At 51.5% G+C, this 23,199-nt stretch overlaps 8 protein-coding genes across 8 annotated transcripts; 5 read left to right on the plus strand and 3 right to left on the minus strand.

Moving 5' to 3' along the window:
* Positions 1-1,033: 1,033 nt before the first annotated feature.
* Positions 1,034-5,328, plus strand: PpBr36_06603 (uncharacterized protein; the record flags this gene model as incomplete). The annotated part of the gene is made up of 2 exons (XM_029893746.1): positions 1,034-4,578; positions 4,636-5,328. Exons 1-2 carry the CDS (start codon positions 1,162-1,164, stop codon positions 5,326-5,328), a joined length of 4,110 nt encoding a protein of 1,369 aa, XP_029746044.1. The 5' UTR covers positions 1,034-1,161.
* A 1,029-nt stretch (positions 5,329-6,357) lies between these two features.
* PpBr36_06604 (uncharacterized protein) lies at positions 6,358-8,021 on the plus strand (the record flags this gene model as incomplete). The annotated part of the gene is made up of 2 exons (XM_029893747.1): positions 6,358-7,371; positions 7,470-8,021. 2 exons carry the CDS (start codon positions 6,358-6,360, stop codon positions 8,019-8,021), a joined length of 1,566 nt encoding a protein of 521 aa, XP_029746541.1.
* An 893-nt stretch (positions 8,022-8,914) lies between these two features.
* On the plus strand, positions 8,915-9,614 carry PpBr36_06605 (uncharacterized protein; the record flags this gene model as incomplete). The annotated part of the gene is made up of 2 exons (XM_029893748.1): positions 8,915-9,300; positions 9,386-9,614. 2 exons carry the CDS (start codon positions 8,915-8,917, stop codon positions 9,612-9,614), a joined length of 615 nt encoding a protein of 204 aa, XP_029746160.1.
* A 2,278-nt stretch (positions 9,615-11,892) lies between these two features.
* Positions 11,893-12,837, minus strand: PpBr36_06606 (uncharacterized protein; the record flags this gene model as incomplete). Its single annotated transcript, XM_029893749.1, has 1 exon — positions 11,893-12,837. The coding sequence occupies one exon, from the start codon at positions 12,835-12,837 to the stop codon at positions 11,893-11,895; it is 945 nt and encodes a 314-aa protein (XP_029746539.1).
* Positions 12,838-16,955: 4,118 nt separating this feature from the next.
* PpBr36_06607 (uncharacterized protein) lies at positions 16,956-17,543 on the plus strand (the record flags this gene model as incomplete). The annotated part of the gene is made up of 1 exon (XM_029893750.1): positions 16,956-17,543. The coding sequence occupies one exon, from the start codon at positions 16,956-16,958 to the stop codon at positions 17,541-17,543; it is 588 nt and encodes a 195-aa protein (XP_029746540.1).
* Positions 17,544-18,708: 1,165 nt separating this feature from the next.
* Positions 18,709-19,938, plus strand: PpBr36_06608 (uncharacterized protein; the record flags this gene model as incomplete). The annotated part of the gene is made up of 1 exon (XM_029893751.1): positions 18,709-19,938. The coding sequence occupies one exon, from the start codon at positions 18,709-18,711 to the stop codon at positions 19,936-19,938; it is 1,230 nt and encodes a 409-aa protein (XP_029746542.1).
* A 570-nt stretch (positions 19,939-20,508) lies between these two features.
* On the minus strand, positions 20,509-21,434 carry PpBr36_06609 (uncharacterized protein; the record flags this gene model as incomplete). Its single annotated transcript, XM_029893752.1, has 3 exons — positions 20,509-20,675; positions 20,783-21,284; positions 21,414-21,434. The coding sequence occupies 3 exons, from the start codon at positions 21,432-21,434 to the stop codon at positions 20,509-20,511; spliced, it is 690 nt and encodes a 229-aa protein (XP_029746543.1).
* A 700-nt stretch (positions 21,435-22,134) lies between these two features.
* Positions 22,135-23,088, minus strand: PpBr36_06610 (uncharacterized protein; the record flags this gene model as incomplete). Its single annotated transcript, XM_029893753.1, has 1 exon — positions 22,135-23,088. The coding sequence occupies one exon, from the start codon at positions 23,086-23,088 to the stop codon at positions 22,135-22,137; it is 954 nt and encodes a 317-aa protein (XP_029746190.1).
* Between the last annotated feature and the right edge of the window lie 111 nt (positions 23,089-23,199).

A 23,199-nucleotide genomic window follows, 5' to 3' on the forward strand; every position in this document is an offset into this window, starting at 1 on the left:
CCTGAGGCTTGTAAAAGCAGACGGCTAGTAAGGAACGGTCCAAGTCGAGACCCTAGTGATTTCACGCTTGTCAGTTTTCGAAAATGCTGGCGGCGGCGCTTCTTCAAGACCCAGGAGCGTATTGTCCAGAAATATGCCGCTTGGAGAACAGGCAAGCGAGGAAATTACGCCTCCGCACCTCACAGAGCTCAAATTGCAGTGGGGATTTTGTATACCACAAGGTGGCTTCCATAACCAGTACGCCTGCTTCAGAGACTACGTCCTCTGGCGAAAGAAGAAAAGAAAACACTGAAGGGGTAGACATGAACTTGCCATCTGGATGCTTACCACATCCAAGGTTGGTAGGGACGTATATACCTGTCGTATGTGTGATGCATGGCTTTCGACCGTGGGCACTCTCAAATCTTGCCGAGCCTTTCTCAACTCCCCGCAAACGATTCTTCCTCTTCGCAGAACGTCGCAATGCCTCTGTCAATTAGCAAATAACTTGATGAGCTTTCAACGGTTCTCACTGACAAGGAGGAACCAATTTCGTAGTGGAGCGTGAAGGCTTTGACACGGGCTCATGTGTTGGAGCAAGGTACCAGCGTTCCTGCCATTTTTGGCCGTGTCTCCGATCCGCAGGTATTTAGGAAGGAGACAGATGTCGTGCTCATTGGAGGGAAGGTGCTTGGCTTGCAAATTTTCACGGGAATCCTTTTCTGGGCCCTGATCTGCTGATTAAAAAGTTTCTGCCCTTTTTGGCTGCTCGACTTCTGTTTTCTTGTTGTTCACCATCTGCTCCTCGCCTGTTCGTGGGAAGACACTCATTGTTTCTTCTTCATTACTTTCATTCCCGCTTCTCCTAAGTCTTTCCCTCAAGACAGCCCGAGTTTTCGATTGAATCACCGGTAAACATTAGTACTGGATCGACCTCGTGCCCTACGTTTGTTGTCAGTCTTTGTTGTGTACTAGCCATCAATCATTGAGTGGAAACGTCTTTTAGTTTGACTTCCTATCAAGCCCAAAGAGAGCCCTTGAGGCTTTATGCAAGATGCGCGTCCTCGCGCTTGTTGGTGCTCTGATGAGCACTGCCTTGGTTCTTCCGGCAGCGGCAGCATCCCAGAGGTAAGCAGCTCAGCACTCTTGGAGAAATATTTCCCCCTCGCTGACACACTATTGATGTTAAGTAACTTCAACACCACTTGCGGCTCTGGAAAGAGTGTTCATGTCTCTGTCCCTACTTCAGCACTGCTGACCATTAGCTCAACTGTCAATTCGAATATTCCTACTCTGACAATTGTTCCAGTGCCGGATATCTCTGTCCGCATGTATGGTGCAGACACCAGCTCTTCTTCCGTTTCTGCTGGACATTCTTCCGAGGATGTCACCACCATCATCATTAGAACTGGACCAACAAAGACGATTACCCGGTCCTTGAAGCGAGTTCCCGCCTCGGATGCTACATTAGCTTTGGTGACACGTCCAAAGAGTGTCGCTATTCCAACCTTAGCGAGTGTTCCTGATACCGTCGCTTCAGAACAGCCTGCTGTGGGCGTGCCTATCGCTGTCACAATGGCAACAACTTTGTTACACTCAGGTTTGACAGCAGAGAGGCCTTCAATGACATCAATGCTTGATTTAGGTTCAGACTCTATTGTCACCATCAGCAAGTCTCTGGGCTCAGATTCTTTTGTCGAGTGGACAAAGACTATACCCCTGGTACCGTCACTCCCAGATCTGATTGAACCGACGTCTGGTGATTTCACCGTCTCGTTTGGGGCGAGCACAACAATGTTCTTTACCCCTGAGCCTTCACTTGAACCCTCCTCTAGCAGTTTGGACTCTGTCTCGATTTTGCCAGTTCCATCTTCAGAGTCTTCAACTGGTTGGGACACTGTTTGGGAAGGCAGCCCAGGGCCTGTTGAAACAACTCTATTGTTGCCCTCATCAGAGTCACCACTATTGTCCTCTACACTAATCACCCCGGTGCCAGACAACACTGTCACTGGAGTTTTCGAGACCTCTGTTGAACCTACTGTGGTTGAGCCTACCAGCACCGAGGTTATGGATATTCCTCCCCCGGCTGTTGTGCCTTCCATCAGCTTGATCACAGTCCCTTACCAGTTTCCTGCCTACTCGCCCTTGGAACCCCTCACCACTACAGCTGATGTGATCACCTCGTCACAGCCACCACCAACTCCTGCAACTGTTGTGTTCACCCTCACTGGTGATGGGTTACGCGAGCCTCGTGTGATTACGCTCACAACAAACTTGCCCGTTGTGAGCGGAACTACTTGGTTGGTGACATCCTCAGCAAACTCAGTAACCGATGTTGTGGTCACCTACACCATGCCTGGCGGGTATGGGCTCTCATCGTCTGTCATGACTGTCACGAAATCAAGACCTGTGTCAACCATATCTCGCGTGAAGTCCTCTTCAAGCATTCCCGGGGGCAAGCCACGAGCATCCTCTACCAAGGGATCAATGACTATCATTCCTTACGGACCTTGGCCTTCGCCTACCGCCTCTCCTAGCAGAACTACCACCTCTTCATCTAAGCAACATTCAGATACTTCGGTGTTCTTTTCAACTGGTGGGCCGAGGCATACCTCACACCATGGAGTCGGCACAACTCCTTTTACAAACTCGACAATCTCAGGATCCATGTCGGCGACAATTGCACCCAGCGGTTCTGGCATTCAGTCGTCAGTTGTTACAAACCTTCCTTCAGCAAGTGATTCGCGAAGCATGCCTGTTAGCACTCGCATCTCATTCACGATCCCGATCGCGTCTTCCAGAGTGACTTCGATGTCAGTCAGATCAAGCGCAATGCGCACCACTTCTTTAGGAACAGGAATCAGCTCCTCAGGTGACATGTTTACCAGTGCTGTCGGTGTCCCTTTCCGCCCATCTCCAGCTCCCAGCGTGACTGCACCTCTACCTGGGTCGTCCAACATCACTGCAACGGGTTCTATCGTAGTTCCTGCTCCTACTGGCCCCGCCCAATCCGCCCAATCGTCAACAAATGTCACAGGTTCATTTTCTTCCAACTTCACCACGGCGCCGTCTAGTGGTGCTGCTCAATCAATCAGCGCCAATTCCACTACTTTCGGCGTCCCTGCTCAGGTCACACCGCCGGGTGGGCCAGGCCAAGGGGGTGCCAACAGTACCGGCCGCTCGAGCTTTGCAGCTTCAATTGGGACTTTCTCGTCGATACCATCCAGTTCTTCAGCATTGCTCTTGAACAGTACATTGGCTACAGGCAGCGGTGTGTCCACCCCGACGCGGCCCGGTCTGACCCAAGGTAGCACTGGGGCTCCAGTGCCATTGGAAACTTCATCCTCCATCACTGTTGGCTCGCTCACCTCAGTAAATGCCACCTCAACTTCGACCACTGCGGCTACAACCTCGACACGTCTCGAGCAAACTCAAGGAGGCCCCGGCAATGGTACCATCTGGCCTTCTCCACTAGTCACGTCTTCAACAATCACTCCTCAAGAGCAGAACGGCACTTCGATCTCCGAAACTCTGAAGACATCTTCAACTCTTCGTGGGCAGACTCAAGCTGGTCCGGGCGTCTCTACCTCACTCCCAGTGTTAACAGAAACAGCGGTTGGCCCCGTTCAGTCCCAAAACGTCACCCTTTCCCTGTCCGCTTCTGGCAACTTGACTTCGTCTGCGAGCGCCACTACTGCTGCGCCCTCTACCACCGCCTCCATAAATGGTCAAGGTCAAAGCGGGGGTAGCGTATCAACTGCAGTGTCGTCGAACGCAACAATATTCGAGCCCTCCGCAACTATCAACCAGACAGGCGGCTTACCATTGCAGTCTCAAGACTCGGCAATCTCAGCAAATGCCACTTCCGGTGCGGGTACATCCAGCAGATCTACCGCATCGCGAGTCGGCCAAACAGTTGGGGGCCCATTTCCGACAAGCTCTACTGTTCCAGGTCCACAAACACAAGGCGGCACTGCAGCATCAACGACAATAAACGTCTCTGCCCCCAACAACAATTCTTCTGCTCATGTTGAACAAGGAGGCAGCCCCTCCTCTGTGGCCAACAGCAGCGATACATTGACCTCAATATCGGGCCAAGCCATTCAAACTCAAGGTGGTGTTTCTGCTTCGACTGAATTCAACGAGACCACAGCCGTCGCCCCATCATCATCAGCTCGCCAGCCTCAGAGTCAAGGTGCTGCCGGCACCTCACCAACAACAACCTGGCCTCCAATGACCACGCAATCTATCAACGGCACCAGTATCAGTTCAACATCTGCAGGTGCCAACAGTGTGTCCACTGCACCTCCATTGAGCCAAGGAAATGCACCTGCTCCTACCACGAGTGCTCCTCGCGGCCAAGGCGGCCAGGGAGGGCAATCCACGCAATCTGCCGCTCGTGACGCTACAGGAAATGCAACGTTTATCACCCAGCCGAGCAACATACCTTCGTCGGGGGAACAGAATACACCGTCGCAAACGACATTAGCCACGGTCGTCAACCCTGCTACAAATTCGACTACCGCTATTCCTGCAACTGGCACTGGTTCTCCTTTGTTTTGCGGAAATGAATGGGACCGTGGAAATGAGACTGTCAACGTGAGTCCGTCTTTCACTTTTATTCGGATACCTTTTGCTGACCACAGTGTTCAATAGTTTGATGACAGAGCTGCGCTCCAGTGGTCCAACCCGACCTCGCCGATGCCCCTGTTTGTGCCCTACCATCGCCTTTACTTCTCTGATGGATTTTCCATCGTTCCACCTCCCAACCAGACACACAATCCATCCTCTGGAAACAACATGACCATGTGGTCACCGCCCAACTCGTCAGTCGAAACGGTAGGGCAGATTGGTTTTGGGCCCTTGAGCGAAAACGGCTGCTTCCGATTCAATCCGCTTTCATTCGACCTTGGTTGCAACACGACCGAGACCTACTGCCGCTTCAACATTAGCGGCATACGATACGACGCCATACTTGACCAAGAACAGCAAGTGTCTCAGTTCGAAGTATCGTTTCCGTCGTGCAGTGCCAACAACTTTACAAACTGCAGCCTGACGACTGTTGACCTAAGTCGATACAATTTGACGGATCTGACTTCCATCACATTTGACAATATCGGGAACAGTTCTAGGGTGTGGTTTGGCGACGACTTCGAATTTACTTGGACAAATGATACTTGCGAAGCAGGAAGATGTCGAGCCTTGGTTCCCAATCTTTCCCATCGAGCCCGTGCCGCACATTTCAGGTCTCCAAGACGAGCGCTTCTGCATCACGAGTCGGTCCCACAGGATGGTAAGGTTTCCCTGTCAGCCGCGCAGTGGCTTCTGACAGTTCTAGGCGCTGTTTAAGGGACCACTATGCTGCGATGGTACGATGTAGCAGATCCCTGCCCTATTATATGACTCGAGGCATCCAACCTTGTCGCCTCCTTTGTTTTCTACATCAAATCCTAGCCGCCGGATATTTTGTGCTAGCTTTTTTAATTCTGGGGTTGAAGTGTGTTCTTTTAACTCATCGCATTTGTTTCCAAAGAAAAAAGTATGTCGGGAACGGAGAGTAATGTTGCTTCGATTGACACGGATACATGATGGATCTTTGGGCCTACCTACGGGAGGAAATTTTTGAGATCGCAAGACTTGAAACATATTTGCCACAATCCTAGCCTAGCTTAAGAATACAAGCCAGATCTTGCAACGGTTCATTGGCCGCGCAATACGTAGCCTCGAGGTGTCATTGTGTGCTGACCACCACTTACACCCGACTTGGCAGGTGTGGCTCCGATATCGGTCTATTGCATATTGGTTACAAGGCGGGCGAATGGACGCTTGCTTTCTGAAGGTGTAGGATACTGAGCTCCTCCCATTATGACCATTGGTGAAGGTCAGCCAAGAAGGGATGCTGGTGACCAGAGAGGTCGTTGGGTTTGGTAAGTCAAGTCAGAGAAACGCAAATTAGGCCTATATCAAGTTGATCTTAATTAATCCTGAACTTTGTAGCCCCTTGTCTTCATGACGAGAACAGTCAGTGGAAAACCCGCGGAGTACGAGACTCCACTTTTCTCTTTTCTTTGGGACACTGAAAAAAAATAAGCAACATGGGTTTCTTGATGACCACATTGGCTTGGCCCAGATGCACTACATATCCAAGTGACTAACTAACTAGTTGCATATACTTGAGCAATATATTTTGGATAGGATCCGCGTTTCTGATTACAAATGCATTCAAAACTAAATCCGCTGTCAAGCTGTCATAAGAATGGGATGGTAAACGGCGTTTCCAACCGTTAACAGTGGATCTGCCTCATTTCAGTTTCTCGTTTGGTTTCATTTCCCTCCCCTGGCCGGCTACCACCCAGTTGAGAATCATAAAGGAACTCTATGACTCACTCGTCATGCTCATCGTCCTCGCCTTCTACCAGCAAAGGCGGAAAAGGCGACAAAATGAAGAAGGCGGAGGATCAACAGAGCATAGCATCATCATCGACTGAAGCTCCGTATGAGCTGAAGAAACCGAAAAGCGATCACCCGGGCAAAGATGCAAAGGATCAAGATTTAAACAGTGCGCCTGGTGTACGGCCATACGGCTCCAATGGCGACCTGCTGGACAGTTTTTCGCGTTCGTCCATTCAGCACGATGCAGACAGTATTCGAGAGGATGCTGAACAGCAGCCTCGCGCTTCCAGTCGACTTTCGCGAGCCTTGAGCCGGAGTGCATCCCGATCAAGCTGGAGCCCTGGTCCCCCGCCAGATGGAGGCCTAGAGGCGTGGCTCGTCGTGCTAGGTGCGCACTTTGTGAATTTCAACTGCTGGGGTTTCATCAATTCGTTTGGCGTCTTCCAGCCGTACTACGTGGACCTCCTCGGCCGGCCGCCGTCGGACATTGCATGGATCGGGTCGATACAGACGTTCCTCGTCCTCTTCATTGGGGCCTTTACCGGGCGGCTCACCGACATGGGCTACTTTCGGGCTCTCTTCATCACAGGAACCGTCTTCATGATGACGGGCATCTTCACGACGGCCCAAGGCTCGCAGTACTGGCACTTTCTGCTGTCGCACGGCATCTGCATGGGCATCGGCTACGGGTGCCTCTTTTGCCCGGTCGTCGCCGTCACGAGCACCTGGTTTGCCAAGAAGAGGTCGACTGCCATGGGCATCGTCGCCTCTTCCACCGGCACCGGCGGCCTGGTCTTTCCTATCATGGTGCGGCAGCTCCTGCCCGCAGTGGGCTTTTCCTGGACCATGCGCGCCGTCGGCTTCGTGCAGGTGGCGACGTTGCTCATCTCGGCTTTCATCATCAAGACAAGGGTTCCTCCCCGGAGGCAGGGGTCGTTCCTGGATTTATCTGCCTTCAAGGAGCTGCAGTACACCTTTTATATCATCGGCGCGTTCTTTGTAGGTTGTCACCGCACCGAGATGGGCGGAGCGGAAGCTGCGTCAGTCGACAAGTGATGTTTGTATTGCTAACTCTTGCGTCGTTTTCTTCCAATCAGGCCTTCCTGGGCGTCTTCGTCATCTTCATTTTTGTCGTCTCTTACAGCCGCGACATCATCGGGCTCTCGTACACAAACGCGCTGAACCTTATGATGGTTCTCAACGGCGCCGGCGTCCCCGGCCGACTCGTACCAAACTACCTGGCCGACCGCCTCGGGGTCATCAACATGTTTATAATCTTCGCCACCGTCTCGGGCATCTGCGGCCTTTCCTGGATGGCTGTCAAGACGGTACCGGCCGTATATCCCTGGACGCTCTTCTTTGGCTTTTTCGCCGGCGGCATACAGAGCCTGTTCCCGGCCGGCGCGTCTGCCTTGGCTCCGGACCTGCGCAAGAGGGGAGTGCGCATCGGCATGGCCTTTAGCTGCGTCAGCATCGCGGCGCTGATCGGGTCGCCGATTGCGGGCGCCCTCATCTCCGCCATGAAGGGAAGCTACCTTGCCGCTCAGGTATTTGTGGGAGGCTCGCTGTTGATGGGTAGTGGGTTCCTCGTCGTGAGTAACATTATGGCCGGCAGGGAGATGGGGATTAAGGGACTTCCAAAGGTTTGAGAAGGGGGTTTGTACTCTTCCAACATGTTCTCGCCAATCTTCCTCGGTTGAAAAGGGCAATTTTGATCTCCTTAACCATATGCTGTATATTCGGCTATCCGATATGGCACTCCTTCTTTTCTCTTTTTCTTTCTTTCTTTTTCTTTCTTCTTTTTATCTTTTTTTTATCCTCATCATTTATTTCTTGAACAAAAAAAATGTGGTGCTGAAAAGCTGGCCAAGAGACAAATCGGCTCACTCGGCAGCTCAATTTCTTAGTCTCAGTTTATTCAAAGATACCCGATTGGCATCAATATCATTCGGCTTTCTTTTATTATTGTCTCTTTCCAGCAATGATGTCCAGGTATGTCCAAGGCTGAAGTGAAAGAGGTGCCAAGTCCCGCCCGTGATGTTATGGAATTCCATGGATGCGGGACTAGACCAGAGTTCTCCGGAACCAAGTACATCCGGCATTAGGGCGGCAGTAGATTTCTTGTTGTTTGCCAAGACTTCCCCTTGGCACATCGCAGATCGGGACCAATATCTCGGGTCTGGCGCTTCACTCCCTCCGCAGCTGGCACGGATATCTCCATCAGCCAAGGTGTGGCTTAACGCAGCTTGCAGTCGATGACGCTTCGCAGAATGGTAGTAAATGAAGTGTTCCAAAAGATCACTTGGCGTCATGTGAATTTGATGTTTGTGTTTACTGAAGGACTGTGTTGTATGGCAAGTGCGTGTGGACATGATCAGGCATGACACATATCCGAAAAGAAAGATGTATAAATGGACAAAGTCTACCGGTCAAAACTACCTGCTTGTTGAACTGAGAGCATATCAGTCATCTTACTCTGCAGGCAAGCATATATAAACAAACTTCATAATATCGAAATAATATTCCCCCACTCTAATCGACCATGAAGTTCACTACAGTCATCTCAGTCGGTGCCGCCGCTAGCACCGCCATGGCCGCCCCCTTTCTCGAGAAGCTGGCGACGTTTGGCGGCGCCAAGGCCAAGTGGATAATCGGTAATCAGGACGACAAGTACGACGGCGTGTCGCCCTTCTACTTCACATCGACATACAGCGTACTGGCCACGCCGGATCAAGTCGTCAACGCATCCAACATCGCCACGGGAGGCCTTGAAGGCTCCAAGGGCTGGTTCCTGTATGGCATCAATGCCGATGAGGATGTCATCTGCTACAACATCACCACGCAGGGCTTCCGCGGCGATTATCAGTCGCCGGCCGTGACGGCGACGCACATCCATCAGGGTGAGAAGGGCAAGAACGGCCCGCCGAGGTGAGTGGTTGACATTTTCTTGACTGTGCTTATATAGCGGTATTGTGGACTCCGGGTGGTCTGACCGAAGCCGATGGATGAACAGGATTGCTTTCCCAAACCCAGAGCCCATTGGTGATGGTAATGTGCGCCGAAGCCTCGGTTGCCTTAAGGGGCCCTTCCGTACTGGCGTCATGGTTGATGGGCGGGACACCGGCGAGGGATTTGCCGTGGCCATGATCGAGAAGGACCCGGCTGGCTTCTTTACGGACTCGCACTCGTCGCTCGCGGTGGCAGGTGCTTTCCGGGGACAGCTTGGATGCCGAGAACGCTAGTAGCAGAGTCCACCAGGGTGTTCGATGACTGTTGTGTATGCGGGCAATCTGAGCAAATGCGAGGAAACATGGAAGGTGCAGTTGTTCAGAAAGATTGGTTTTCTAAGCAAGGGATGGAATGAGTGAGACTGAGAGTGAGGAATTCAAGTTTTCATGTGCTCGAGATTGTAATTGTATGGTCATTAATTTCGGTATTTAGAGATAGCTTGGTCTTCACAAAGTTGTGCGGGCCGTTTTTTCAGGTATGCTATCTCTCTCTTCCATCTTCCTTAGCTTGTTGATCAAATAATCTTTCTTTTTTTTCCCCATGAAACTCTCTGTCGCCAATGCCTGCTGATTTACTGCAAACATGGTCAAGTCTGCCAATTGGAAAAACACAAACAGTTTGCCTTTGGCGTGCACTCTCCCCGTTCTTTCCACTTTTGACATGTCCTAATCAGGCAGGAATGGCCAGTTGCAAAAGTGCCCACGCTTCACGAACCTTGGACACTATCGTTTCATTTCAACTTTCTCTCACTTCCCCCTTTCTTTTCCACCTTAACCCCATTTGTCTTGTGCAGTGGCACTCCGTCTCCATCTTGATTCTCATCGTACTCCCTTTCCGAAAACTGAGCCCTAGGCCATGCTAGCTAAAGATGAAAAGTCTTCTCGATCTTCCTATCACGGTCTTGATTGACACATTCGAGCTCTTCTGCCAGGACTGCTACCCCGTGCCACGGACATACCTGTTCGTCGATGATAGAGTGCGAGAACGTAACTGCAAGTATGCCTGCGACATAGGTCCTTCAGACCCTTCAACCCGTTTGGCACTCGCCAACTTGTGTCGGACCAACAAGCTTCTCAATTCGGTCGCATCTCCAATCCTTGATCATTTAACTCGATACCCAGAGCGTTATCCTGATGACCGGAGCGCTGCTTTCTATCGAACGATGCTTGTGGAGCGGCCGGATCTGTTTCAACATGTGCGCAGCATGCATATTGAGGAGCAAGAACTTGAGGAACTGCCTTCCGAGCTCACCGACGCAATCGGAAACGAGCCAAAATTTGTCCCAATTACTCCGCCGGAGGATCAGTCGAAAGATTCGCCGCATAGTCAACTGAACAGTAGCCTCATTCCCCGTCCTCCAGGACAAAGAATGTCATTGCCAATGTTGCTCGCTGGCGAGTGCACCGGATTGCAAGGATTGTGCCTTTAGGTCGATATAAGGGACGACATAATTGAGTGCATTCCGCTGAGCATTTTTTTCACCTCTCAAAACCCTGATTGTTACGATGAATGCAACAGAAGACCAACTGGGTACATCAAGGTTGCAGGCAATCTTTCTCGTTGCCCTTGGCCTCCAGGTGTTGATGATCTCGAAGCCAATTGCTTCCTGCAAACCCACAAGTGGGCCAATCTCAAGGAGCTGGTTCTACGTGACTGTTGCCTTGACATTTGTGACATTACGCTACTCCTGCAGGAGTGTCCCGTGTTGAAGAGTTTTGCCTATGAGGCTGAAGTATACCGCAAGTGTCCGACTTATCGGCCACACATACCCCCGCGACCTCGTTAGGACACTCTCTGAACAAACTAGCAACAGATTCCGCTCGCTCAACCTGAAGCTCTCATGCTTCTGGTCAGAATGGTATTTTGCTGGTATTTTGATGAGCCAGCTGAAGGAACAGGATCATTCCGTAGCCTGGAATCGCTGGAGCATCTTGAAGTTGGCTTCGAGAGTATTCTAGGAGGCTCAAACACCGAAGACGACGAAGATACTTACATGTCAAAGTGTCTACTGTCCTGGTTTTTGCCGCCTCGGATTCACTCGGTCGAAATTGAAGTCTTCTGTGAACAGGAAGCCAGGATACTGAAACTGGCCCTTGACTGCTTCACGAAGGTCTGAGATGGGGATTTTCCCGAGTTGAAGACCATTGTCGTTCGAGGCGCCTATGATGACTTTCAAATACCAGGGCTACTGCACTTGGTTTCTAGCTTTTGAAGAACTAGGAGTGAGTCTGAAACTACGTCGCGAGCCCGTCTTGCCTCGGCAGTCAAATAGCAATCAGTTTCAGGGCTATGAGGAGGACTGAGTGGCTTTGGCGGCCTCTCTGCAATCGGGACGGGTACGCTGGTTTGACAGTCGTATTTTTTGGTATGATGATTGTAAATAATGATCATTTGCGCCAAGATTTGCAGAAAAACCAGTGAAGGGGTGATGGAAGATGATGGATAAAATATTAACTAACCCAGTCTTCGCATCTGAACTATATAATACATCTGAGAAATGAAGTTTAACGCCTATGTCTTGCACTGGGGCAAGTTGATAGTCTGACCGGGCTGCAGATTGAAGCGATCGACGCCAGGGTTAGCATCGAGAACAGCCTTCTCCTGCAGGCCCAGCTCCTTGGCGATACCGATAAAGCTGTCACCCTGCTTGATGACGCGTGTGAAGGGGCCCTTCTTGAGGCAGGTGCCCTTTTCGTCGGTGTTGGGGTTAGCGGCGGCGGCCTTGATGCACGTGAAATTGTCGACGTTTTGCGTGCAGAGACCGCTGGGAATCTTGAGGACCTGGCCAACGTCGATCTTGTCCGGGTCGGCGATTTTGCTCTCCTTGGCGATGTTGCAGATGCCAGACTGGAACGTGGCAGTCAGTTTGCTCAGCGTGTCGCCCTGGACCACCTTGTGCTCGACCACGGGGCCGTTCGTCTTGAGGTCTTCGCAGCCGCGGACTTTGCCGGCTTTGGCCGCATCGCCTGTTTTGGCAGCATCGCCTGCTTTGGCAGCATCGCCTGTTTTGGCCGCATCTCCTGATTTGGCCGCATCGCCTGTTTTGGCAGCATCTCCTGATTTGGCAGCATCGCTTGTTTTGGCAGCATCGCCTGTTTTGACAGCATCGCCTGCTTTGGCAGCATCGTCTGATTTGGCAGCATCGCTTGTTTTGGCCGCATCGCCTGCTTTAGCCTGTTCAGCTCGTTTGACCTGTTCGGTTGGTGTAGGCTCTTCGGTTAGTTCGATGTCTTCAGCTGGTTCAGCCTGTTCAACTGGCTTGGCCGGCTCGGCTGCAGGAGCGGCCGACTCCCCAGCATGTGCAGCAGGTGCAACAAGCAAAGCCCCCGGCGCCGCTGGGGCAGCGCCCTCCCGGACAACCAGTTCACCCTGCACGCGACGCTTCTCCAGCGAGTCAGAGGCCGGTGCGGCGGCAGCGAGAGCCGCAAACAGAGCAACAACTGTAGTGGGCAACATCTCGACTCAGATGATAGATTATGCTGTCAAAGCTGTATATGAGGACGTGAAAAAGAAAGGCGCTATCAAAGCTGCACCGAAAATTGAAGATGAACCGAGGGCTGTCAAAGCCAACAGAGGAACCAAGCCTCTAAAGAAAAGAACGGATATGTAAAGAAAGAGGGCCAAGAGCAAGCACAAGTGACTGGATATGCTGATGCATAGAGGAACCCTCTTGTCCGGAAGCTAGGGGGTGGGAGATGATCTATGTTTAAATGTTTCCCCGACTTGATCTATCGCATTGCGCGCCAGGCCTTTTCCCGCTTTTGGTACGTCCATTCGCAAGGCCCGGCTCCCACAGTCTCGACTCGTGTCGACCCGGTGAAGGAAAGAGATGCCACCTACAGGGTCGTGGCATGCTCTAGGTGGTGCGGATCGGCCTTCACCCGAGCACAGGGTTGGCTGTGCTGTCGCGTCGTTTAAGCATCCAAAACGGGGGCTTTTCCCCCGGGGGACCTCCATCAGACCTATAGTAGTGGTACTTTACAGTATGGCAGCTGGCAGATAGGTACATCCGCATCGGCGACCCAAAGGTTAAACAATCGATATGGATCCCTTGTTTCCACCCCGTGGAATGCAGTATGCTGCCGTAACGGAAAAAAAAACACATTATAGGACGAACCCCGGCAAAAAGCTTATTTTCTCAGAGTCGTATCCGTGCTGAGACGACATCCAAGAGGCTGAGGGCGTGTTGCGATACGTCTGCGAGTCAACACCTTGCCAGATGGGCATTGTCGCAAGACATCTCCAAAACTTGCTGCTTTGAACGTTTCAAATATCTTGGCTTTGCCTCTGTGCCAGTGTATTATATGCTGAACTCTTAGTGAACTTTTGAAATTATTGAGAGGTATGCGTTTGAGCAATGTTCTTTATCTGACAACTATGGAGTTCAGCGCAACAAATGAGCACGATGTAATGTGATGGTTCAACATCAACTGGCTTGTTGCTTCCTCCTTCCTTCCTTTCTGATGCATTTTCCAGTGAGCGCTAGCTCATCATAAATAATCCCCATCTCGGAAACGAGTCCACAACATGGTTTGCAGCATGTTGAATGAGTTATGTCAGCCACTGATGGCAGGAGGCACCCAAAAAAGAATAAGCTTCTAGACTAGGTTGTTCTTCGACAAAAGCCCTGGCACTTTTTAAAACGGAGAGCGAATTCGCGCGGGCGCATCCACCGCATCTGGTGGGAATTTCCAATGGGCCGGGCCACTTTGTTTGGCTTTTTTGGCCCCTGGGAACATCATGGCACGCAAGACACCTTCTTGACTCACGGAATGGACGCCAAGATTCTGCAGAATGTAGATCTAGGATGGTAGAATCTGGACCACGAGACATAACAAATGGATCTGATTAAAACGAGCCAATCTACCTGATTCATTTTTCCGGTCAGTTCAACCCTGTCCAGAGTGCGCGTAGAAACGAACCCCTTGGCCATGACTGTGTATCCTTGCACGACATGATTCATCCCTGATATAACCGGGATTTACAGTTCGTTAAATAGTCGACAGGAACCATTGGCTGAACAACGGCAGATAGCAGACAAATGTATGTGGGCCTACTTTGCACGCACGAGTCAAATTTCAGCCATATCAGCACGCTACTGACCGACTGACATTCCATGGTTTGAACAGTACGGCCACGCTTGACCGCCCTTATTATCCACCAACTGGAGTTGACTCACACATCTGGAGGTAAGCACCTCTTCTGGCAATGTGTCTGAGTGGTTAAGGAGCGTGACTAGAATGAGAACCCACAACGAGACTCGTCTCTGAGGGATCCAAATCAAATCACGTGGGTTCGCCCGCGTAGGTTCAAATCCTGCCATTGTCGGTATAAGCAAGCTTGGTCTCAATATCATTTTTTTGCAAATTTAATTAATTTGTTCCCTTCCCAAGTCTTGTCTCTTCTTATTTCCACACGAGATTCCAAGCCAATATCAGGAAGCCAAGCTCTTCCGGCAATGTGTCTGAGTGGTTAAGGAGCGTGACTAGAATGTGAGACCGCAAAGAGAGTCGTCTCTGAGGTATCCGACTCAAATCACGTGGGTTCGCCCGCGTAGGTTCAAATCCTGCCATTTTCGTATATTAAAGCTTTTTTTTTCTCTATGTTTATTATTATAACTATTGTTTTTTGTCGGTCTTTGTCGTTTTCTTTTCCTTTCACCGGCGGCTGCCTCATTTTGTGTCGTGTGTTGGTTGATTTTGATTATCATAGCTTCTTTCTTTTATTAATTGTAAATCGACATCATTAGTTTCTATTTTCTTTCCCCCAACTGCGTCATTCAGGATTTCTACAACATTTCAATAAAAGTTCAATGTGTTTCAAATAGTGTGGTGGTATAGCCGCTTTGATTACCGCAGCAATGTTAAGGGCTTTATTGAGTGGCCTATGATATACAGGTTGTTCGCGTTCCGCAGTCCAAACTGCAGACCAGTCATATATACCTAGGCGCAAGGGGGCCAGCCCCCTTCCCTTCCCCTAACACGACCCGTCTCTGTTCGACCAGAAGCCAGCTCAAGACTAAGGTTGGGAGCGGCATTGAGGAGAACCTTCAATTTTCGCCGATCCAACGACGCATGTAGCGCCTCGACAGAAGCCACGGGTTTTGAACTGGTCTTGGCACTCTCTTTGAGGAGCGGCGGCGGAAGCGGCGGTAAAAAGGGTGATGAAAACGATGGACACCTTCATTTTGGTTGGGTTTTGTTGGTGAACTTGGTGAACGTTGGTGACTGGAGTGTCAAAAGTATATTGTTTCTTGTAAAAAATGAGGATATGCGTTGAGACTTGATGATGTGGAGCTGATGGGGAAAAAGAAATATGCTCATTTGTTAGCGGCAACTTTAACCACTATATAGGCATGTAAAATATACCACTTTTACAAGATAACCATATCGTCTGTTATAATTCACGACATATGCCATGCTCATGAATAGCCAAAACCAAGAGTGAAAGACATTGGTGCGACTTGTCTCAGACGAATTATTTTTAGAAGGGTTTAAACTTAACGCTGAGGGTGCACTTTAAAACATTATTTGTCGTGTTAAGGCCAGAATTGCTGCACTGAAAAAACACACCTCAAAGACGAAAGCTCCCGTCAATGACTAATGCTAGTGACTTGTATAAATATAGCCTGCAACAAGAATCACTCTTGATTTACCGACTTGTTGCATCTTTGTTTTTCTGGAGCAACCAAAGAGTTCGAGCGGGTCATTAGGAGCCAAGTCAGGAGAAAATACTGCAGCCATTGTAATATAGCATATATAGGTATGTCGAGGAAGAGGCGTATCCATCTTTGTCAATGCGATTTGTGACTGCAGTCAAACACGCACATAGGTCATGCGCGTATCAAGACGACGCAGCCAGTCACTGCTGCATTTCCTGAGTCCTTGGCTGCACAGAGCAGGTTTGTTTTAATTTTTTATTTGGGCTGTTCAATTAAAGACGAGATAACGTGCAACAATGTAGCAAAGTCCGCCTGGCTTCTAACTATGAGATCGCCGATTTAGTTTTTGTTGCACTAAAGAACACAGCCAAAAGACGAAAGCTCCCGTCTCTGACTAATGCCAGTGACTTTGGTAAATATAGCCTGCAACACTTTTCAATATCGATTGACGTAGGATTTTGTTTCGAAGGATCGTAGTAGCTTTGAAAAGTGTGGTTTGATGCAGCTAATTGGGGTAGCTGTCAGTTCCACTTTTAAATAGCGCTTAAACTTAAGCCTGCCCCGCACTCCCTTGTGTTAGTTGCCCAATTTGGACAAACACAGTGGTACAGGAGCCAGGGGCTTGTATGAATGACATCATGCGTTGAGAGCACTCTTTGATCTACCGGTCCGAGTCTTCCACGGACTCTCGGGCTGTCATTGTCATTTTCACAATCCTCTCACCTTTCCACCTATATTTGACGTAGTGGACATTGTCCTTCAATTGAATCGCGGCTTCGTTTTTTTTTTTTTTTTTTTCTCGCCATCTATTCAATCACCCATCGTCCAAGGTGAACAACCTAACATTCTTCGACATAAAAAAAAAACTCAAGAAACAAACAACACCCAAACTCGAATTGCTCCTCATCAAACAATGCAGAGACTCAGCAGCCTTCGCCTCAAGGCGATTTCACGGCCCTGTTCCACGGTCTACACAAGCCCTTCCATCCCCATCCACCTGCACCTCCAAGCCCAGTCCGCAATCGCACGATCACGCATGCCCAATGCGTCCAGCACAACAGCCAAGCTCGCGTCGACGTCATCGGCACCAAAGTCTGCCGAGGGACCCAGCGCGCAGTCTGGCGGCTCGCGCTCCAAGGACGCCGCCGAGGCTGCCGAGGCCAGTGGCGACAAACCATCATCGTCGGCATCATCATCGGCAGCCGATCCCGAGACGGCCGGCATCGACAGCCTCTCTGAGCGCGACGCGCTGGGCCGCACCGGCGGTGGCAAGCCGCTCGAGAGCAGCTCGGAGAACGCACCGCGGCCGCCCAAGGTCAACAACGCGAGCATCCCGGGCGATGGGCAGAACAAGTTGAGCAAGGAGCAGAAGCGCGAGGTGGAGCAGCACAACCGCGAGTTTGAAGAGCGGCACGACAGGGCGTCGCCTGCGTCCAAGGACAAAGTGAACAAGAGCTTTTGGAGTGGGGGCGGCACGCGCAGGTCGCCTGGAACGGAATGAACAATACACTTGAAATGTCTTTTTTGCATTTGTTTGTTTGTTTGCAATTTCTTTTTCTGTACGAACGTTACCGTAACCACCAACTGCGATTTGTTTTTTGGTGGTAGGAGAGCCTTGTTTTGCATTGCCAAGCAGCTTCACCATGAGCCTACTCGTCAATTTTATCGATTTTAGCCATCACAGAACGGAATTGTATCTTTTGGGAATGCCATAACCGGATTTGGACAAGATCTCGTTTGGAGGATTCATGTTTGTGCGGCCACCGTAGGTGCCCTGTTTGTGCTAAACTTTCGCCACTTGTTATTTTTTTTTTTCTTGTTTTTGTTTCGGACTTGAACAAGTTTTCATAAACCCTCATAGAAAACCATCACTCTAGAGCCCTGGCTGTATGTAAATGATATGCAACTCGTCGTGCGCATCGCTTTTCCAGCGATGTTGCTCGGTAAAATTTCTTCTGACGATTCCTCGTCTGGTCATTTTTTGATCGCCCATAATTGACCTGATACGGCCAGTGTCCAGGCATCCATTGCCCATGACACAGCATCTTGTTCCATCGCGATAGTTATGAAGCTGGGCGAGTCGCCAGCAGTTGCAGGTCATATCTCGGATTAGGTCCCTCCGTTGGGTCACGGTGCATGCTGGCCGATACGCATGATTGCCGTAGATCAAAGAGATGAAGGCTATACGACGGCTTTGGTAAAGAAACTAGGACCACCTGACCTCCCCGAGGACCTGTACCACGACATAAATTAGCTCTGCTCCCATCATTGCTGCAATAATGGTAGTCGCTATGGTGATTCTCAAGTCGAAATTAAGCTGGGGGATGTTTGTTGTACTGCTGGAGGCCAATTCCCATAGCCATGAACATGGAACCGAGGCCAAGATGGCGAGAGCCTCTATGAGTGAGGTCCAGTTCCTGGCTATAATAGGTTCAAGACCTGCATAGACTTGAGATAGTGCACGTGCCGGTCAAACAACACTAATTCGACGCATTCCTGCAGGTTTCCTGCATTACTGCTGCGTTTTGTAAACAATGGTGGTATATTTAATTAAACCCGGCCTTGCCCCGACCAGACTGCCAGCCAGGTTTTGCCAGGTAACACGAACAAGCTCAACTTTTCTCGCACTACAGCAACCACTGCAACTGTTTATATATCCTGCTCAAATGGACTTTCGACAATTTGCTCTGCTTCCGGCCGAGCTCACCTCGCTCGTGTGGCAGTTCTTTGTGGATGCCGCGACGGCCAACCCCCGCATTCTCGACTTTAGCATCCGCGTCGACAGAACCGACCACCACCGGCGTTGGAAGGCCGTTCCGGGGCCCTTCCTCTACGACCGCGTCCGACCAGTCATCGCCGCGCTCACCGTTTGCCGAGAGAGCCGCTTCCTAGCACTCAAAGTGCTGCCTGACACCTTGGCTGTGGAACGCGGCAGACGTCGGGGCGTCGTCCGCTTTGACAAGGACCGCGACGTTGTGGCCGTTTCGGTCCTTGGGGTTCTCGAGCACATCAATCAACTCAGATTCGATAACCTTGTCAAGCCGTTCCACGAGTCTTTTACCCACTGCATCATTCCAGGGTTCTCGGACAACGTCCGCAACCTCGCTTTCCAGGGCATGATCGTGGACGACTACATGGGCCTCGTACCCCAGGTCGAGCGCTATCCCATCATGATCATTCTTTGGCACCTGCTAGCCATGTTCCGCAACGTCCGTGCCGTTTTCGAGCTCGTGTCTTGCGACGAGTATCCGCCCTATCTGAACGCATGGTGCGGTGCGTTCGAAGGCGTCCTCGTCGAAGAGGTCGCTGTGCATCCGTACCCTCGCAGCAAAGAGTTGGAGCCACTGACGACAATCTGGCCCGACGTCACGACGTACCGGGCCGCTGGAGAGGCTCGAAACGTTTACCTTCAGCCCAAGCAGCTGGGACTGATGGCCACCAACTATGCTGAGCTTATTCCGATAGCCAACAGGGATTTTCTGGTCTGGTTCGCCGAAGTCGAGGCCTGGCCCATGATACAGTTTTACGGTTCGAGGGGCCGCCGAGCCCTCACCGAGCTCCGTACCACGCCGGTGGAACAGCTACCCAGGGGCGATGGGTGCGATGTGAGTGACGCGGATTCTTGCGAGGCCGAGGCAGACGAGGACGGCTCGATCCGACGTGGCTACCAAGAAGAAATCGACTTGGGTCCGACAGACAGCGGCTCCGTATGCAGCGACGACCTCCCCGTCGACATGGAACCTAGTGTTGGCAAGAGACGGAGGTGGCTTTACATCGACTGTGGGATTGAAGAGTCTGAGATGGAATGCGACACGCCTATGGATCTTGACCACGTCTGCGAATGGCTGAACGGGGTCTTTCTTGGCCAAGAGGACTCTGGCGGACCGGGCTGGTAGGAGCGTGCGAGACTCTGGAGTCCAGACACAGGCTAGTAAGATGAGGTAGGCAGAGGCACAAACACGGAAAAATTCATGGCGAGGGATAATGACTGTTGATTTTCGGGCCATCAGTTCCAACTGGCGCAGCATAATTCATGGAATTACGGCGGAAGCGGACAGCAGAATGACTTTTATACAGCGATGCTGGTTGCTTGGTTGCTGGAAGACGCTCCAAGGTTGATCACCTATCATAGGTTGGGGTGAAACAAGTTGCAAATGTCTATGAAAATAAAATAAGGCCTTGCATGACCGGAACCGCATAGAGAACACAGACGAGAACCTGGAGGTAGACGTTTACACACAATTTATTACTGTTGATGCAGACATCTGCAACTTGTAGATCGCAAAGCCTGTAGAACGAAAAAAAAAAGAGAAAAAAAAACACAGTTGGCTATTCCTTCAGGGAAGCTGGCCTTGTAACATATCATATAGTTCGGCTGTCAAATACGAACAGAAGATAGCTCACTCCCAAACCAGTCAGACATCAGAGTGCGCACTCGGCCACGTTGGCCACAGTAAAAGGCTTGATCAACAGGTACGTGCCAGAGCCAATGAGCCGCTGCTACACGGCTGGGTCTCTGTGAAGGGAAAGGCTGTGAAGCAGCGTGTGCAGCTTGAATTGGTGGGGCAGGCGAGGGTACTGGTCGCAGTTGCGATGTCTAGCCTGGAGCAGCCGCATGGAAGGGTAACGAGATCTGAACCATGTGCGATGGGTGTTATCGCAGTTGTTGTTAGTAGTTGGCAGCTGAGCCTTGCTCGATTTTCTCAGTCCTGCTCCTCAACGGTCACCAGTGCCACTCACTATCCCGGATGCAAAAGTCGGAAACGCAGCTACAAGACTGCGGATACTCTTGCACCGTGACCTCGGTCGAGCACAAAGCCGGCGTCACCGTGGGCGCGGCCGTCGTCGTCGTCGTCGTCGTCGTCGGCGGCGAGGTGACAGTCGGCTGGGGCGGAGCAGTGCAGCCCATGCCGCCGCCAGGCTGCACCGGCTTCGGCCTCGGCTTGTTGGGCGGATCCAGGTTGGCCGGGCACGCCGACGTCGGGCGGGCCCACCTGTACGAGGTGGTGCAGCCGAGGCCCTTGACGCCGGCGCACTTGCCGTCTGTCCCGCACGGCCACGCGACCGTCACGCTGGCAGGTGGCCAGGGGCAGTCGCAGCGGCGCGTCTTTGTCGATAGCACGGCGCACTCGGGCGTCACGCAGCGGCGGCACACCGTCGCGGTGCGGGTTACGGTCGGGCATTCGGGGTTGGCGGCGGAGCGGGTGGACGCCGGCTGGGGTACGGTGCGTGTTGTGAGGGTCTGGGCTGTTGTGCTGCTGGTTGAAATGGCAATGACTGTCAGTCCCTCTGGGTGTCACTTGTGTATATGCACGATTTGTATAGGTGGGTATTTGTTGGAGTATGGTCTCAGTATTGCGAACGCACTTACCCCAGACACCACGCTAAACATGGCCAGATTTTCCAAAGCATGCCGCCGAAACTGTCTCCTTGCGACTTGATCTTAAGCAGTGGGATGGGATCATGCGGTCAACATTGTCTCCCTGAAATCACAACCCACGGGAGGCAGAGAATGGTTATACCGAGTGGCCCAGTTGTGTGACCTCCTACTCGTCTGGCAATACGAGGGTTAGGCAATCTGGAAATCTCCGTTTGGCTGGGCTGAACCGGTTTTTGGATAGTAGCTAAAATTGACTATGACACCGAGCCACCAACATGTTCCGTGATTTGAACGACGCAGCTAGTTATTCCGGGAAATAGTGAATATTTTAGCCCCCGGTTGGGACGCCGAAGACCTGGAGATTCTGAGCCTATTTGTTGTATTGTATTTGGATGAAGCGACATGCTTGGGCCTTGTTTCTCTGGTACTGATATGATTTTTTTTTTCCGAATCTGGCTAATAGCCATTGAGTATAGCCATCGGGTATAAAGACTCTAAATGGGTTTTGTTGTCTATCGTGACATGTATTTCATTTTCCCCTAAAAGTCAGAGACACTTGACGGAACCAAAACCTTTCTCGTGGCTGACCTTGTGATCCTTGTGATTGTTCTCACCACCTAATAAACCCCCGTCTCTGATAAATCGACTAGAGCTTGCTCAGAGAGTCCGAGAGGATTTACCAGACCAACAACCCCTTTTCTTGTGCAGTGCGCTATTGGTCACGTTGCTTCTCAAATTCGTCCACGACGTCCTTGACAACTTTATCCAGATCCTCGGGCTGCAAGCCAAGCAGATCCATGGCGAACTCGTCTTTTTTCTCCCAGTCGCCGTCGATGACACCCAGAGCAAACACCAGATCTTCAATGGCTTGCTTGTCGCCTGCGTCGCGCAGAACCACCTTCTCGGCGATGAACTGTTCGGCCGGAACATACGTCTTCTTCCATTGACACTCTCCGTCTCGGGTTGTTGTCCCCGTCGCCTTTTCCAAGGCAGCCTGGACGTCGTTCTGGCTCACGCAGAAGCTTTGGATAAAGACGGTGCGGTTCCTAGTCTCGTCGGGCTTGTTCAGGATCGCCACGACGGCCCTCCCGACCTGTGCCAACGTCGACAGCGAGCTCCGCTGCTCGCCCTTGTCCAGGATCTCATGGGTCCGCGCCCTGAGGTCCACGTGCAGAAAGTTCTCACGCAGGCCCCAGTCGAAAAAGTGACCGCACACGATGCTCGTCCAGGAAAAGGTGGGCGTCGACGCGGCCAGGCTGTCCAGGAGCGCCCGGACGGCCGCCTTCTTGCCAAACAGCGGGACCAGCTCGCGGGCCCGGGGCGCGCGCGAGTCGACGCTGCCAAAGTCGGCGGGGATGTAGCGCCTGACGCCGGCCGCGGCGGCGGCGGAGGCGAGGACCAGGTGCGCGCGCGGCGGGTCCTCCCTCAGTGCGAAGCAGGCTACCACGGCGTCGGCGCCTCGCAGGGCGGTTGTCAGGTCCGGCTCCGTCCATGCGTCCGGAACCGTGAGGGTTTGGACGGACGGTGGGAAGCTGTCGTTGCTGCTGCTGCTACTTTGGCGCTTGAGCACCGTGACTTGGAAGGTGCCCGCCTCAACCAGTCCACGGAGGACGGCAGCTCCGAGGTCGCCGTTTGCGCCCACGAGGACGACTTTCTGGATGGTCATGGTATTATTTTTTTTTTATTATGAAAAATGATATTGAAATTGAAGTGGGAAATTGCGAGGAGCACCACCTTCTGCTACTGTCAATACTGTAGATACCCTGAAGCGGATCCG

This window comes from Pyricularia pennisetigena (assembly GCF_004337985.1).
Source record: "Pyricularia pennisetigena strain Br36 chromosome 4 map unlocalized Pyricularia_pennisetigena_Br36_Scf_6, whole genome shotgun sequence".
Taxonomy (NCBI): Eukaryota; Fungi; Ascomycota; class Sordariomycetes; order Magnaporthales; family Pyriculariaceae; genus Pyricularia; species Pyricularia pennisetigena.